We start from the raw sequence: 14,164 nt of genomic DNA on the forward strand, positions 1-14,164 counted from the left end.
AAAATTTTAATTAAACTTCTTTTGAATCTATAGGAACAGCTAGACCTTTGGAATATAAGGTCAATGAAGGTTAGGGATGTGGAGCTATCTTGTCAAATTAGTCAATTTAATTTGCACCCAAGATCATTCTCCCTAGCATGGTAAATTAGAATTTTAGAAGGGAACAAGGTATTTTAAGGGTCACTGAGAAATTAGAGAAATATATTGGAGAAGCCATATAGTGGAGGAAGGAAATACGCTTGATTCTGACCCTAAGTCATCAAGACAACTGGATAAAGTACTGGATTTGGAGACAGAGAAGATGAGTTCAAATCCCATTCAAATACTTGCTAGGTATGTGACCCAGTGAGTAAGCCACTTGAGCCCTCCCAGACTGTTTCCTCAGCTATATAACAGTATCTATCTCATAAGACTGTTGTAAGTATCAAATGAGATATTTGTAGCAAGGGAACAATCTCAAAAGGCAGCTAGGTGGCACAGTGGATAGGACACTGAATCTGGAATCAAGGGGATCTGAGTTCAAAACCTGCCTCAAACACGAACTGTATGACCTGGGCAAGTCTCTTTCTCAGTTTCCTCATCTGTAAAATGGGATTGATGTCAATAATAGCTATCTTCCAGGATTGTTGTGAAGATCAAATGAGATAATGTTTGGCAAACCTTAAAGTGTTACGTGATTATCATTATGATTATCAAAGAAAGCTGAAATTATTCTCACTAAGTTGTCTAAGAGAAAGGGCCAGGGAGAGTGTTTATATTTTAGATTTTAATCAGAGTAGTTAAAATTTTAAAGTCATGTTATTTAAAGGAGGTAGATTCAGTTATCTAGAAAATTGATATATATATATATGGAATACTTCAAGCCAGAGATGTGGTGTAGAATTTCTTTGATCTTTTCCTTCTCTTGAGGTCATCAATTCCATAAGTTTCCTAGGGGCTTCATTAAGTAGGACTTCCTTTGATCTGTCCTCAGCTTCCATCTCTTCAACATGAAGGGAATCTCCTCTATTCTAGCACCCGGACTGTGAGGGAGCATCCATTCTGTACATCCCCTTCATTATCCTCCAGAGTCTTTGGTCCTCCTTGGCATTCATCTTTCTACACTGAAGGACCTATCTTTTCAGTCCTCCCACAAACACTGGCTCCTTCTACCCTGACTTCTTCTCTGAGCCTTTTCAATCAAATTTACTTCAGTCTGCACTTCTTTAACAGCAACACTGGCACTGGGCAGATGCATCACCTTCTCTGAAGAAGCTTCCAGTCGAATGGAGTGTGTGTGTGTGTGTGTGTGTGTGTGTGTGTGTGTGTGTGATGGTATTTATGTCTGTGTCCATATCTGTGAATGTTTGTGTCTCTCTGTGTGTGCGCAATGTTTCCACATACACGTGTTTCCTCGTAGGCTTGGGTACTGGTGAGGATAACAAGATACACAAATGATTAGGTCACAAGGGAAGGTGTGATCATTACAGAGGAACGATCTGGGCAAATGCTCTGAGAAATTTGAAGAGGGAAACTTTACTTTCTCCTGTTTCTTAAGGAAAAGTCTATATCTGGTTTGGATCTAGAAGGAAAAGAAGGTCCTCAATGGGAGAGTATAAGGGGGGAAGATGAAGAAACTTAGATAAAAACAGAACTTCTTATCTTTTCCCCAAAATCTTTCCTTCTTCCAAACCTCTATTACTGACCATGGGTAGCATCCTCCCAGACTCCCAATCTGAAAATCCTCAGTTTCTCACCCTCAAAGCCAATCTTGTTTTGTTTCTACTTTCACAATATCTCTTGTATAGTTACTCTTTCCTTTCCTCCACTCTCACAGTCACCATCCTAGTGCAAACTCTTATCATCTCATGTCTAGACTATTGAAATAGCTCACTGGTGAGTCGCTCTTAATTTGTCTCTTTCCATTCCAATCCATCCGCCACTCAACTGCCAAAGTGATTTTCCTAAAGCATAAAAGATCTATGTCACTTTGCCTGCCATCTAGGGGAGGGGGTGGAGGGAAGGAGGGGAACAATTGAACAGAAGTGTTTGCAAGGGTCAATGTTGAAAAATGCATATGTTTTGTCAATAAAAAGCTATAATAGAAATAATTTAAAATATTAAAAAATCTATGTCACTCTTCTTATTTAATAATCTTCAATGACTCCCTATTACCTCCACGATCAAATATAAAATCCTCTGTTTGGTGTTTAACTTCATAGCCAGTCTCTCCCTACTTCTTCCAGTCTTCTCATAGTTTACCCCCCTCTACTTGCTCTGAGATCCAGCTACAAACAGGCTCTTATATCTCTGTGTTCTGTGTCTTTTCACTACCTGTCATCCTCTTTGCCTGTGCTCTCACTTCTTATCTCCATATCTCAGTTTTCCTGTCTCCAAAACTCAGCTTAACTCTCACTTTCTACAGAGGGCTTTCCCCTTATTCCCAGATGGTGACTTCCCTCTTAAATTACCTCCCATGTATCTATCTGTATCTCTACCTCTACATTTATGTATGTTTCTATATTGTATATACATAATTCTTAGCATCTTTGTCTCCCCTTTAGAATGTGACATCCCTGAGGGCAGGAGTCATGATTTTCATTTCTTTGTACTTCTAGCATAGTACTTGGCAACATGGTAACCAGCTTGTAAATGCTTGCTGATTGATCGGGACTGGCTCAGGAAGGTTACTTGGCTTGTTTAAGGATAGTCAGTAGCAGAGGTAGGATTTGTAGCCCAGGTCTTCCAGTCCTAAGACCAGTGTTCTTAAAAATCTACTGCAATGTCTCTTGTATGTGGTATGGGATCTTGAATGCCAGGATGATCTAGCATTCTTACTTAAGCAATGGGGAGCTCTTCAGAGTTTTTTAAAATAGAAAGCTCACATTGTCTGAGAAGAGCATGAAGAGAAAGACTATGAGATGGTAGGTTAAGAATGGATTGGGGTGTGTGTGTGTGTGTGTGTGTGTGCCTCCCCCTCCTAAGATCTGAGAATGTACCTCTTTCCTTTCATTTCAGAGGTAGAAGATTGAAATGAAAGTGATTTAGAAACAAAAGCTTTCAATAAAAATTTTTGAAAGAATGGATTGACAAATTGCAGAATGAAGGAAGAAAGACTAAAGTCTACATGAGAACAGAAGAAGGCCTAAGCCAGGTGAGGACAGGAGGATTGGTACAGGGGATAGATATTGTAGGGATGAAAGAACTTGGTGACTGAGGGAATAAGAGAGGAAGGAGTCAAAGGGATGTGTTTGAGATAGTGATAATGTCAATAGCATAGAGAAGAGATCATAGGCTAATTGTACACTATTTCAAAATCTGACTTTTTTTACATAGCAAATTAACTGTTTGGACATGTATACATATATTGTATTTAACTTATACTTTAACATATTTAACATGTATTGGTCAACCTATCATCTGGGGGAAGGAGTGGGAAGAAGGAGAGAAAAAGTTGGAACAAAAGATTTTGCAATTATCAATCTGTAAAATTACCCATGCATATATCTTGTAAATAAAAAGCTATAATAAAAAAAAGAAGAAGAGACTGGAAGTTAGAGGGAGAAAAAAGATGAAGAATTTTGTTTTGGAGTTGTTTAATCTGTGGATGGGACATCCTTGCAGAGAAGTTTGGTGGGTAGCTGGACATGAACCCTCTCTCCAAGGGACTAGAGCTTGGGAGATAACTAGTCATCTGTGTAGCAATGACACTTGATGCTGTGGGAATGAATGAAAATGTCAAGAGGAAATATGGAGAGAAGGAAGAGTTGAGGAGAGAACCATGGAAAACATACCAATCTTGGGGTACTATGAAAGGGAAGCATTGCAAGAAACAAAGAGTCACCCAAAGAGAATAAATCATATTTATGTCACATAATGTCACAGAAAAGGTCATGTGGATGAGAACTGGGAAAAGGCCATTAGATTTAGTGAGAGGGAGGTCTTTAGGAGCCCTTAAGAGAGCAGGTTCAGTAGGGCATGAAAGCCACATTGAAAACTCCAAAAGGGGAAATTTAGTGTAATGGAGTGCTAGATCTGGAATTAGGAAGATCTTTATTCAAGTTTTACCTTGGACATTTATTAGCTGTGTGAAACTGGATAAATTAATTAATCTTGCAGCCTCATTTTTTCCATCTATTTAATGGGAATGATAATGAAACCTCTCAGAGTTGTATCAAAAGAAGTAATGGATGTAAACTGCTTTGCAAAACTTAGTTATATACATATCAACTATTGTTTTACTTTTTGTTCAAAATCTGTAAAATAAAATTAGCACCTATCATACGGAGATGATGTGAAACTCAAAGGAAATAAACTTTAAAAACTATATAAATGATATTTTTTGTTTTTATATCAACTTCATTTCTGAGTATATCTTTACCCATCATGCCTACTCAAAAGTCATCCCTTGCAACAAAAAATAAAAAAGAATTCAGCAAAAATTAAACTATACATCAGTATATGCTATATCCCATATTCACAATATCTCACTTCTGTAAAGAAGGGAAAGAAATGAATTTTCTTAACTCTTCTCTAGGGGCAAGTTGGTCATTGTTACAATCCAGGATTCATTTTCATTTTTTTTTGTTTTTCTATTTTCATTTCATTTGTTTTCCCATTTCCATTTCCTTTATTATCCCATCATATATTCTAGCACTAGGGATCTGAAGTACACACAAGATTCTAGATAGGAACTTTTTCTAAGTTGTTCGCACAAGGAGAGAATGGTTTCTGGTTTTGTGTCCATACTTTTTCTTAATAAGCCTTCACCCTTGACCTTGTATTAACCAAAGTAGCATTTTGGGTCAATATTTTTAGGGAATAGTCTATGACACTTCCCACATCTCTTTTGAAGTCTTCGAAGACTCACTGGAGTATTTCATTTTAAGTATATTGTCAAGAGATGGGTAGTATAATTTGAGAGAGAGAGAGAGAGAGACAGACAGAGAGACAGGGAGAGAAAAACAAAGAGACAGAGAGAAAGAAAGAGAAACAGACAGACAGACAGAAATAGAGGCAGAGAGAAAGACAGACAGGCAGATACACACACAGAGAGACAGACAGAGATGGGGAAGAGAAAAACATACACAGAGAGACAGAGAAAGCGAGGGACAGGAAAAAACAAAAGAAAGAGAAAAAATCAGTTCAATAAAAACTAAACTATATATCAGCACATGCTATATTCCATACTCATAATACCTCACTTTTACAAAGAAGGAGAAAAATGAATTTTCTTAACTTTTCACTAGGGGCAAAGTTGGTCATTGTTATGCTCCAGTATTCAGTTTCATTTTTTTTTCTATTTTCATTTCATTTGTTTTTCCATTTCCATTTCCTTTATTATCCTATCATATTTTCTAGCACTAGGAACAGAGAGAAAGAAGGAGATGAGGAGAGACACACACAGAGATACAGAGAGTGAGCACCGAACATGAGGTCAGGAAGACCTCAGCCACAGTCACAGTGACCCTGAATAAATCACTTAATTTTTTCACTCTTCAGGAAACTCTTTAAGAATCTACATTTGCAGAGCAAGACTAATGTAAGAATTTTCTAACCCAGTGAAATTCCTTCTCCAGTTTCATTCTTTTCCCCCTTTCACCTCTTCATGCTCCAGCTCATCTCTCCCTTTTTGTCCACTTACTGCCCCCCCCCAAAAAAAAGTATGGAGTCCTCAGAAAATTGGGAGAATGCTTGGTCCCTTTGTCCTCTAGACCATTATAAAGGTGTTAACACAGTCTACATTCTGGTCTCTGGGGAATAACAACAATAATAACAACATTCCTCTTTTTAGATTTTTTTTTAACCAGAGAAGCACCAGGCTTTCTACGGCAAAATATTCACCCACTTCTCAAACACACACACACACACACACACACACACACACACACATCATCATATACACTAACACCTACACAAATTTCAAAGAGCTATATGTACATATCTGTGATGTTTCCTTGTCTCCCTGTCTTCCACTCTGCATCCTTTTATTTCTCTCTCATCATTTTTCTTTGTCTCTTTCCATCTCTTTCACATAAATGGCAAAATAATCGTGAAAGAAAAACTGTCCTTCTGTTTACTGCAGCTTCCTCAGTCACATCTTTGCCCTTTTATTCTACTTTATGGCCAAAGATGCTGGGTACAATAGCTGGAATGCTAGAGACCCATTTCTGCATTGTGTATCCAGTCTGGGCTCATTTAGACATCCCTTTCCCACTCCAGCTCATAACGTTCTACCCATCAGACCAGAGAGAGCAAGCTAAGCTGGGCTGCCCTGAGGATGGGGAGGGGGCGCAGTTTTATCATCCCATTGATTCTGCAGCTCTTCTCCTCTCCCCTTCCTGCATTTTGTGTTCAGACACATATGGACATATGAAATCCCTTCTCCTTTCTTTCCTTCTCCAGTCCTAAATTGTCTTCCTCTGACTTGAGTCCCTCATTCTTTTTCCTCTTCTGTTTTCTTCCTCCTTCTCCAACTTCCCTCTGTCCCGGGGGCCAGAGCTGGCTCTCTAGGGGGTCTTAGCAAGTTGTGTGGTCTGCCTGGGAGATGCTGCTGAGTTCTCTTGGACTAGGTTAAAGCAGGAGGGGGTGGTATGTGTGGATTGGGGCCAAAGCCAGTTTGACCAGGATAATGAAAATGAAATCAGAGTTGGGAATCTTGGGGAATTGGGAGGAGAGCAAAGATGCCCAGGGTGCCTCCGGGTGCAAAAGGGAAGCCGGGCTGCTTAACCTGCCTTCAGAATCTTCTTGTCCATCATTCTCTTTGCTTCATTCCTGGCTGGATGCTTGGGGAAGGGGGGGAATTGGATCAATAAATCCTTTTATATTTCTGCTGAATTTCCCCACCTCTACTCTCCTTCCCTGTGCACACAGATCTCTGAATTCTTTGAGAATGGGCAGAGGAAAAAATGTATCTCGTACCTCTTTTCCTTAACACTTGGTTGTTTTCATAGCTGTGGAAGCTTTCCCTACTATCCCAATTCCCTCTCCCTTCCTAGTCCGTGGTGAAAGGGAAGCTCTCTAAGGTAAAGTAGGGACAGGATTTTGCTTTGGGGGTCAGGCCTTGTCTCTGGTCCCTAGAGAAGGGACAGTGGAACTCTCAAAACTCCAGTGCCCTCCCTGCTCTCTGGGAGTGGACTCCAGACTCTAAAATAGCTTTGGAACTCTTGGAGAAGGCACTCTCCTTTTTGTGCCTCAATTTCTCTATATTCTTTTAATGGGTTCTTTTCCTTACTCCAGCATTTTGAGGTTTATCTCTTGCTTGCTGGAAGGTGGTGGTATTGGGTAAAAGAGTGATCTCATAGTTTCAGGGGAGGTAGAGGTCTCCCCAGAGACTGAGGCTGGGGAATTATAGCTAGCTGAGGGATTGAATGTTGTTCTCCAAGACGAACAGAAGCTGGGCAGGGCTGGCCTCAGGGGATGGTAGCAGAGCATACGATAGTTTAGTCAAACCTCATTAATTTGTCCTCCACTAATTCAGCATTAGATAAAGCTGGCCCTATGCTGAGCTGGGATGTCTGGGAGGCAAGAGTTTACTTTACGGTGAAGAACGCTCAGATGAAAGTTCTGAAGGTCTAAGCGAGTTATGTTTTGAGAAGGCAGGATGAGAGGTTCTTTTGTTATCCCCCTGGAAAGCTAAAGAGGGCCTCCAGTGCATTAGGGGAATCCTCTGGGGAGGATGTATAGGAGCATAGGGACAGAAGTCACAGAAAGAGAGACCGCTGGATGAGCTGCTGCTGGAGGGAAGGAGGGAGTGCTCACAAGCATCTAGGAGCTGACCCAAAAAAGGAAAGAACCCATCTTAAGATCTTTCCTGATGTATACAAATAGATACTACTTTGGTGCCTTTCCTGATTCCCTTGGCTCTCTTATGGAAACTCCTTCCTTCTTTACGTTCTTGAGTGGCAAAATGTGTGTGTGTCTGGGGAGGGGGGGCAGTCAGGACTTTCTCTTCCACCCTGCCCTTATCCCCATTACCTTGACTATCCCCATAAATACCATCTGAGACGAGGAGTAGAAAAGTTGAAAGAGCTTTGAGAGAAAAGTGAAGGTGTAGAATAGCGTATTGGGGTTAGAACCAGGTTAACCTGAATTTGTATTTTGCCTCAGATACTTAATGTATGATAACCTTAGGCAAGTTCCTTAACTCTCCCAGCCTCAGTTTCCTCATCTGTTAAATGGGGATAATAATAGCACCTACCATGTAGTCTTATCATGAAGATCAAATGAGATATGTGTATCTTATTTGATAATGTAGCAAATGAGATAAATATGGCTTAAGTGCTATGTGCCTGCTATTATTGTTATTGATATTACCAATAATATATATAATATTAATGATAATAGAAACTCTTCCTGGGTGGTTGTGAGGTGCAAACTAAACTGGGGGGAGATGATCTGTCTGCTCTCCATTTGCCCCTTTTTAGAGTTTTCTAGCTTTAGGATCTCTTTGGGAATCTTCTGGTACTGAGCTTCAGAGAGGCGGGAGTAAAAGGTGTATACACACACACACACACACACACACACACACACACACACGGGGTGTGGAGTTGGAAGCTTTTAGCCTAGACCTTCTTAGCATATTCATAAATAATAACCAGAATTAATAAAGAAAAAAATATGACTTTAATCAGCATCTCCCTCACCTACCCTTCTTTATTTCAGGTCCCAAGAATGGGGCTGGCCCAGCTATAGAGGAAGGCAGGAAAAAGGTGGAAGGTAGCAGGGAAGACAAGAGACAGATAAGCCCAGACCTTTGGGGGTAGAGAAATGGAAGGGAAGAAAGAAAAGGGAAAAAATGGAGCCAGCAATTCATAAAGTCTATAGGAAGGGGTGGAATAGTAAGCTTAGGGCAATGACTAGAGAGAGCAAGAGAGAAGGGCAAGTTCAGGGGCCATCTCAGCCAAACTTTATTTTTGCAAAATCCTTTACAAATGATCATCTACCTTTTACCTAAAGATCTTAAATGAGATGGAGCGCACCACCTTCCAAGGCCAGGATAATTCTATTTGCTTAGGAAGCTTTTCTTTTTACCAAGCCCCTTCCCCAAACTGCCTCCCCCTCTCCTATCCATTATTCCTAGTTCTGCCTTCTGGGACTAGGCACAGTAAATTTAATCCCACTGCCATGTGCTTGCACACAGCTATCATGTGCCTATTAAGTCTTCTCATTTCTAAGCTAAACATCCTTCAGCTGGGTACAACACCAGGGAGCCGGAGACCTATTTCCACCCTCACTGGTCCCTCCACTCCTGCCCCCCAACAAGAGTCTGGTCAGTTTTGGTTACTGTGCAGGAATGAGCTCCAGCTTATCCATTCCAGCTCCAATTCTGGACCCAGGCTCCTTAAAGAGTAAGTCAGGTGCACTGGAAAGAACTGGAGATTCAGGATTGCAGAACTCAGGAGTGTACTATATCCTATCAGGGGTCCTCAAACTACGGCCCACGGCCAGATGCTACAGCTGAGGACGTTTATCCCCCTCACCCAGGGCTATGAAGTTTCTTTATTTAAAGGCTCACAAAGCAAAGTTTTTGTTTTTACTATAGTCCGGCCCTCCAACAGTCTGAGGGACAGTGAACTGGCTCCCTATTCAAAAAGTTTGAGGACCCCTGTACCTAGATCTTGTGGAAAGAACTTGGGACTTAGAAAGGAAGAGGAGACCTTGGTTTGAGTTTCACTTTTGCTACTTACCCATAGTGTAAAACTTCATGTTTATCTTGACTGATGCTATCAAGATCTTCTTCTGAGTTATTAATTCAAAAAAATTTAACAGCTTAAGGCTAAAGAGAAATCTCATTAGAGATGGACTTCTCAGTTGACATCCACTCTTTCTTGGCTACTCTTTGGCTGGGTCATTCAGTCACTTCTGAATCCCATTTCTTTATCTTTTCTACAAGAATAACAGAAGCCCTTGGAAGAGCCAGAAAGCCCTAAAGAACAAGCAGGGATGGGGCTGAGTTTTCACTTAGCACTCTTTCCTTCCCTGTTAATGCTTCCCACCAGACATACAGAGGTGGGGCTTCTGGCTGCTGTCTGGTTTTCCCCACTATTCAGGGACTGTTTTTTAATGAGAACAGAAGGAAACCTCAGGGCATCTTTGCCAGAACTGGGATATTCCCCTTAGCTCAGGAGTGGGCCTCCTCCCTAGCTCTCTACTTCAAGAGCCTTAAAAATTGCTTCCTCCCACCTCATGTAGCACTGTCTACACCGAGTTCTTCTTTCTTCCAGGGGCCATGGGAATCTGGAGGAAGTGGTGAAGGTCCTGGTTGGGGGAACACTTTTATATCTGAGATTGGGGCGAGGATTCCTCATGATTTATTAAGTGTTTTATATATGTATATTTATGTAATGTTTTAAAATTTGCAAAGTATTTAATATAAGTTCTCATTTTATCTGCTAACTTCGTGAAGAAGGTGCTATTATTGTCCTCATTTTACAGATGGGGAAACTGAGGCTGAGAAAGGGAGAAGTACTCAGGATCACACAGTTAGGAAATATCTGAGGCAGTTTACCGTGCCACCTGACTGTCTCAGGTCCTAGCTATGAAGCAGTTGGGGAAGGGGAGGCTGGGAGACTTGGTTCTCCAGAATTGGTCCTTTCATTTATTTCTTTCCTTTCTAGTCCCTGTGTTTCTAGTCCCACAGCTTTAGAGAGTCCCCGCCCCTGCAAATCCTCTCCTTTTCTCAGGGGGCAAAATGTTAAAAAACATTTATTCCCTACATGTAGACTAAGCTGGTATTTCCCTTTATCTCAGCCTCCTTCCCTCCCTCGGACAAAGTTGGGCTGAAAGTCTGGCAAGCTGGTTACTGAGGTATTCCTAAACCTTGGCTTCTAGAGAGTGGGAGGGACCTGCACCCCTCTCCCTCCTTCCAATCCACAGTCTATTCTGGGATGTAGGGGCTGTTTTCTCTCTGACCCCACTGCTGTCTTCACTATTGCACTCTGCAATAACCCTACCCTATGTCTCAACATCTCTCTCTGACCCTCTGGAATTTGCTTACTAAACCGATGAGACATTTTTTGCCTCATTAAAGAATCACTGAAATCCACACCATGTCCAGGGAAGTGATAGGCGGTAGCATCAGCCTATTCTGAGACTTATCCATTCACCTCCTGGCTTCTGGAGATCTTGCCCTGACAGCCTCCTAAAACCAAATCTTCCCTCACTCTGTCCTGTTTGAACTGGCCCAGAAAATGTACATGTACTCCAGTCACATAGGCCCTAATGTCTCCTTCGGGCAAGAGCTGTGTTCCTGAAAAGTTATCTGTAAAGCAGTTTGTGGTAAATCCAGCTGCCCAGGGAGCTGTTGGGGGAAAGCCTGCTGGGAGTGGGAACTGCTTAGTAATATGAATGAATGATCACACAGACAGAGGCTGTGTGGGCTGGAGCTTAGCTCCTCGGAGAACTGAGCCATCATGTCTCACTGAGGGGAGCTTCGTGGGACAAAGGATCCAGCTCTGTGATCATAAGCTCCTTTAAATGACCCTCACCTCTTAGAATAGAGATCTTTGCATTTTGCAAGCATCTAATAAAATGTCTGTTGGATGAATAAATCAGTGAATGAATGGGGGAGGCTAGGGGAGGAGGAAGAAGAGAGGGGCCAGAATGATTAACCCTCCCCAATTTCTGAGTTCCTATATCCTTCTCCAAGGCAGTGTAGGGAAGTGCTCTGGGTGTCAGGAATACTTGGATTCAAGTAAAAATTCCCACACATACTGGTTGGGTGACTCTGGGCCAGTCACACTTTTCAGTGTCCTGAGCAACCAAGACTGGATATTGCCCCTTGCCGGGAGTTCTGTGAAATCATGGGTCAGGTGAAAAACAAAGCTACCTTCTATTCATTCAGATTCAGTTTTTCTTAAAGTCTTCCGGCATGGGCTGCTGGGGCCTGGCCTGTCGACCCCAGCTCTCTCCCCAAAGAAAGCACTGGGAGCCCAGGATGACATCTCTTCCCCTTCCCCCTGTTCCCACAGTGGTGTGGGCCTGGCTCGGGCTCACTTTGAGAAACAGCCACCTTCCAATCTTCGAAAATCCAACTTCTTCCACTTTGTGTTGGCCATGTATGACCGACAGGGACAGCCGGTGGAGATCGAGCGCACAGCCTTCATCGACTTTGTGGAAAAAGAGCGGGTAAGGGGAGCTGGCAGTTAGCTTGGGCTTGTGTATGAACTTTTCATTCTTTGGAAAATTTTTAGAGCCAGCTGGGGGTGGGGAGAGTATTATGCATGGCCAGATATGGCAGCCAAGAAGGAAAGGGTGATTGTTCTTGGGTTGTGTGAGCAAGTTTCTTCCCTCTCTTCTCCCCCCCCCCCCAGATTACAGCTGAGCTGGCTGAATGCTGGGGGAAATTCTCCTCAACCCTTACCTTTAGCACTTTCTCTCTCCTGTCTCTCCAGGAACACAGTGGAGAGAAAACCAACAATGGCATCCATTACCGTCTACAGCTTCTGTACAGCAATGGTGAGTCCTGGTCCTCATTTTTCCCTTCCTGGTCCTAGCCTTCCCTGTCCTACCCTTAATCCTCACTGACTTGCTCAACTCAGCCTGCCCTGCCTCCCTCCCTCCTGCCTTATCGTATATCTATCTATCTATTCATCCAGTCATCCATCCATCCATCATCCATCCATCCAACCATCCATCCATCTATCTATCTATTTATCTATCTAAAATCTCAGAACCTTTTAAACCCCAGGGCCTGGCAGGGAGGTGAAGAACCCCAAGACTTCAAAGAATCTCTTTTCTTTGGCTTTCCCAGTCAAACCTAATTCTTCCCCCTCCCTTTTGTTCCCAGGAATCCGAACCGAACAAGACCTGTATGTTCGACTTATTGATTCCATGTCTAAGCAGGTGAGCTGGATTCTGTTTTCCAAATCTCTTTTTTTGGGAGATCTCTTTGGAGCTGGATTATGAAATCATAAGCCTCTCAAGGTCATTCTGACCCCAGGTCAGCTCTAAAAGGCTGGATCCATCTATCCCTCCTTTTGCCTCTCTGCAGTTTGCCCTGTCCCCCATCTCTGATCTCAGAGCCCCCACTTAATTGATTACCGGTACTGTCCAAGGTGCTGAGAAGCTACAAACTGCAGAGGAGTGTAGCTCTCTGCCCTCCAGCAGGATTTAATCTACTTGGGGAGACCAGATGTGCACAGCACTAATTAGAGAACAATACATCACACAATTAAGCCCTAAACATTGTAGTGCTGACAATAAGTGCTAATGATTGTTTAGAGGAACCAGGCAGGACTGGGGGAAGTCTGGTTAGTAGAAGTAGGAGGAAGGCTGTGGGCTCAGAATGATCGGGGCACGGCATTTAGAGTTGGAAGCAGCCTTAGAGATCAGTTTGTCCAATCCCTCTCATTTTTGCAAAGAAAGAAATCAAGGCCCATAGAAATTATGACCTGCTTGAGGTAGCTGGTATTTGAATTCAGTCCTCTGAATCGAAAATTGGTGCTTTCCCAAAAAATTTTGCTTTAATTCACTATGAATATAGAAACCAAAGAAAACAAAAGTCCAAATTCACAGATGAGAATAAAAATGATTGTATTGAGATTGTAAAAATTTATATTTACAGTTTTTTAAAGATGTGAATCTTAACAAGCTAGTAACTAAATAGTCCTGTTTGTGTCCATGTTCCCTTCTGATTTTTTGTCCTTTCGTGTGTTTTTCTGGGTTTCATTAATGTTGATATGATTATTTGCCCAGTTGTAGTCAGTGTGTGTATTTTTGTCTAAGTGCTCTTTGTGTTATATTGTTGTGCTCAGGAGACTAGGGGTCTGGTTTGAGCTCTGCCACTGACCAGCTGGGTGACCTTGGACTGGGACTTACTGGGGGAACCCTCGTTCTGGGCCTGCCCATTGCCTCATTTACTTCCATTACAAATAAGACACTGGCTGGATTAGTATTTGGCTATTTGCTAAACCCAGGATGGTTCTGGGTGGGATAGGAACAGTCACAATGAAAGACCTGGTGGGAATTTCCCTTTCTTCCTTTTTCTTTCAAGGTGTTTTCTAAAGAGATAGAGAAGAGATATAAGTGAGCAGGGAGTATGAGATCCTTTCATCAACTGACAATCCCCGATTACCTACTATGGTTAGACCACTGGGCTAGGTCCTGTTGGGGGTGGGAGAATTCAGAAATGAAGAAGACACTGCTTTAAGAAAGTAAAACCCGGTTGAATAGATAGATATAT

The 14,164-nt window shown here is 42.1% G+C and overlaps 1 protein-coding gene across 4 annotated transcripts in view; it reads left to right on the forward strand.

Moving 5' to 3' along the window:
• EBF4 (EBF family member 4) overlaps window positions 1–14,164 on the forward strand; it is a 97,897-nt gene that overhangs the window by 10,732 nt on the left and 73,001 nt on the right. For all 4 annotated transcript variants that reach the window (XM_051964251.1, XM_051964253.1, XM_051964250.1 and 1 more), the window contains 3 exons: window positions 11,952–12,108; window positions 12,375–12,438; window positions 12,770–12,825. In XM_051964251.1, the coding sequence (XP_051820211.1) occupies window positions 11,952–12,108; window positions 12,375–12,438; window positions 12,770–12,825 (277 nt within the window). The remainder of the gene's footprint in view (window positions 1–11,951; window positions 12,109–12,374; window positions 12,439–12,769; window positions 12,826–14,164) is intronic.

This window comes from Antechinus flavipes, chromosome 6 (assembly GCF_016432865.1).
Source record: "Antechinus flavipes isolate AdamAnt ecotype Samford, QLD, Australia chromosome 6, AdamAnt_v2, whole genome shotgun sequence".
NCBI lineage: Eukaryota > Metazoa > Chordata > Mammalia > Dasyuromorphia > Dasyuridae > Antechinus > Antechinus flavipes.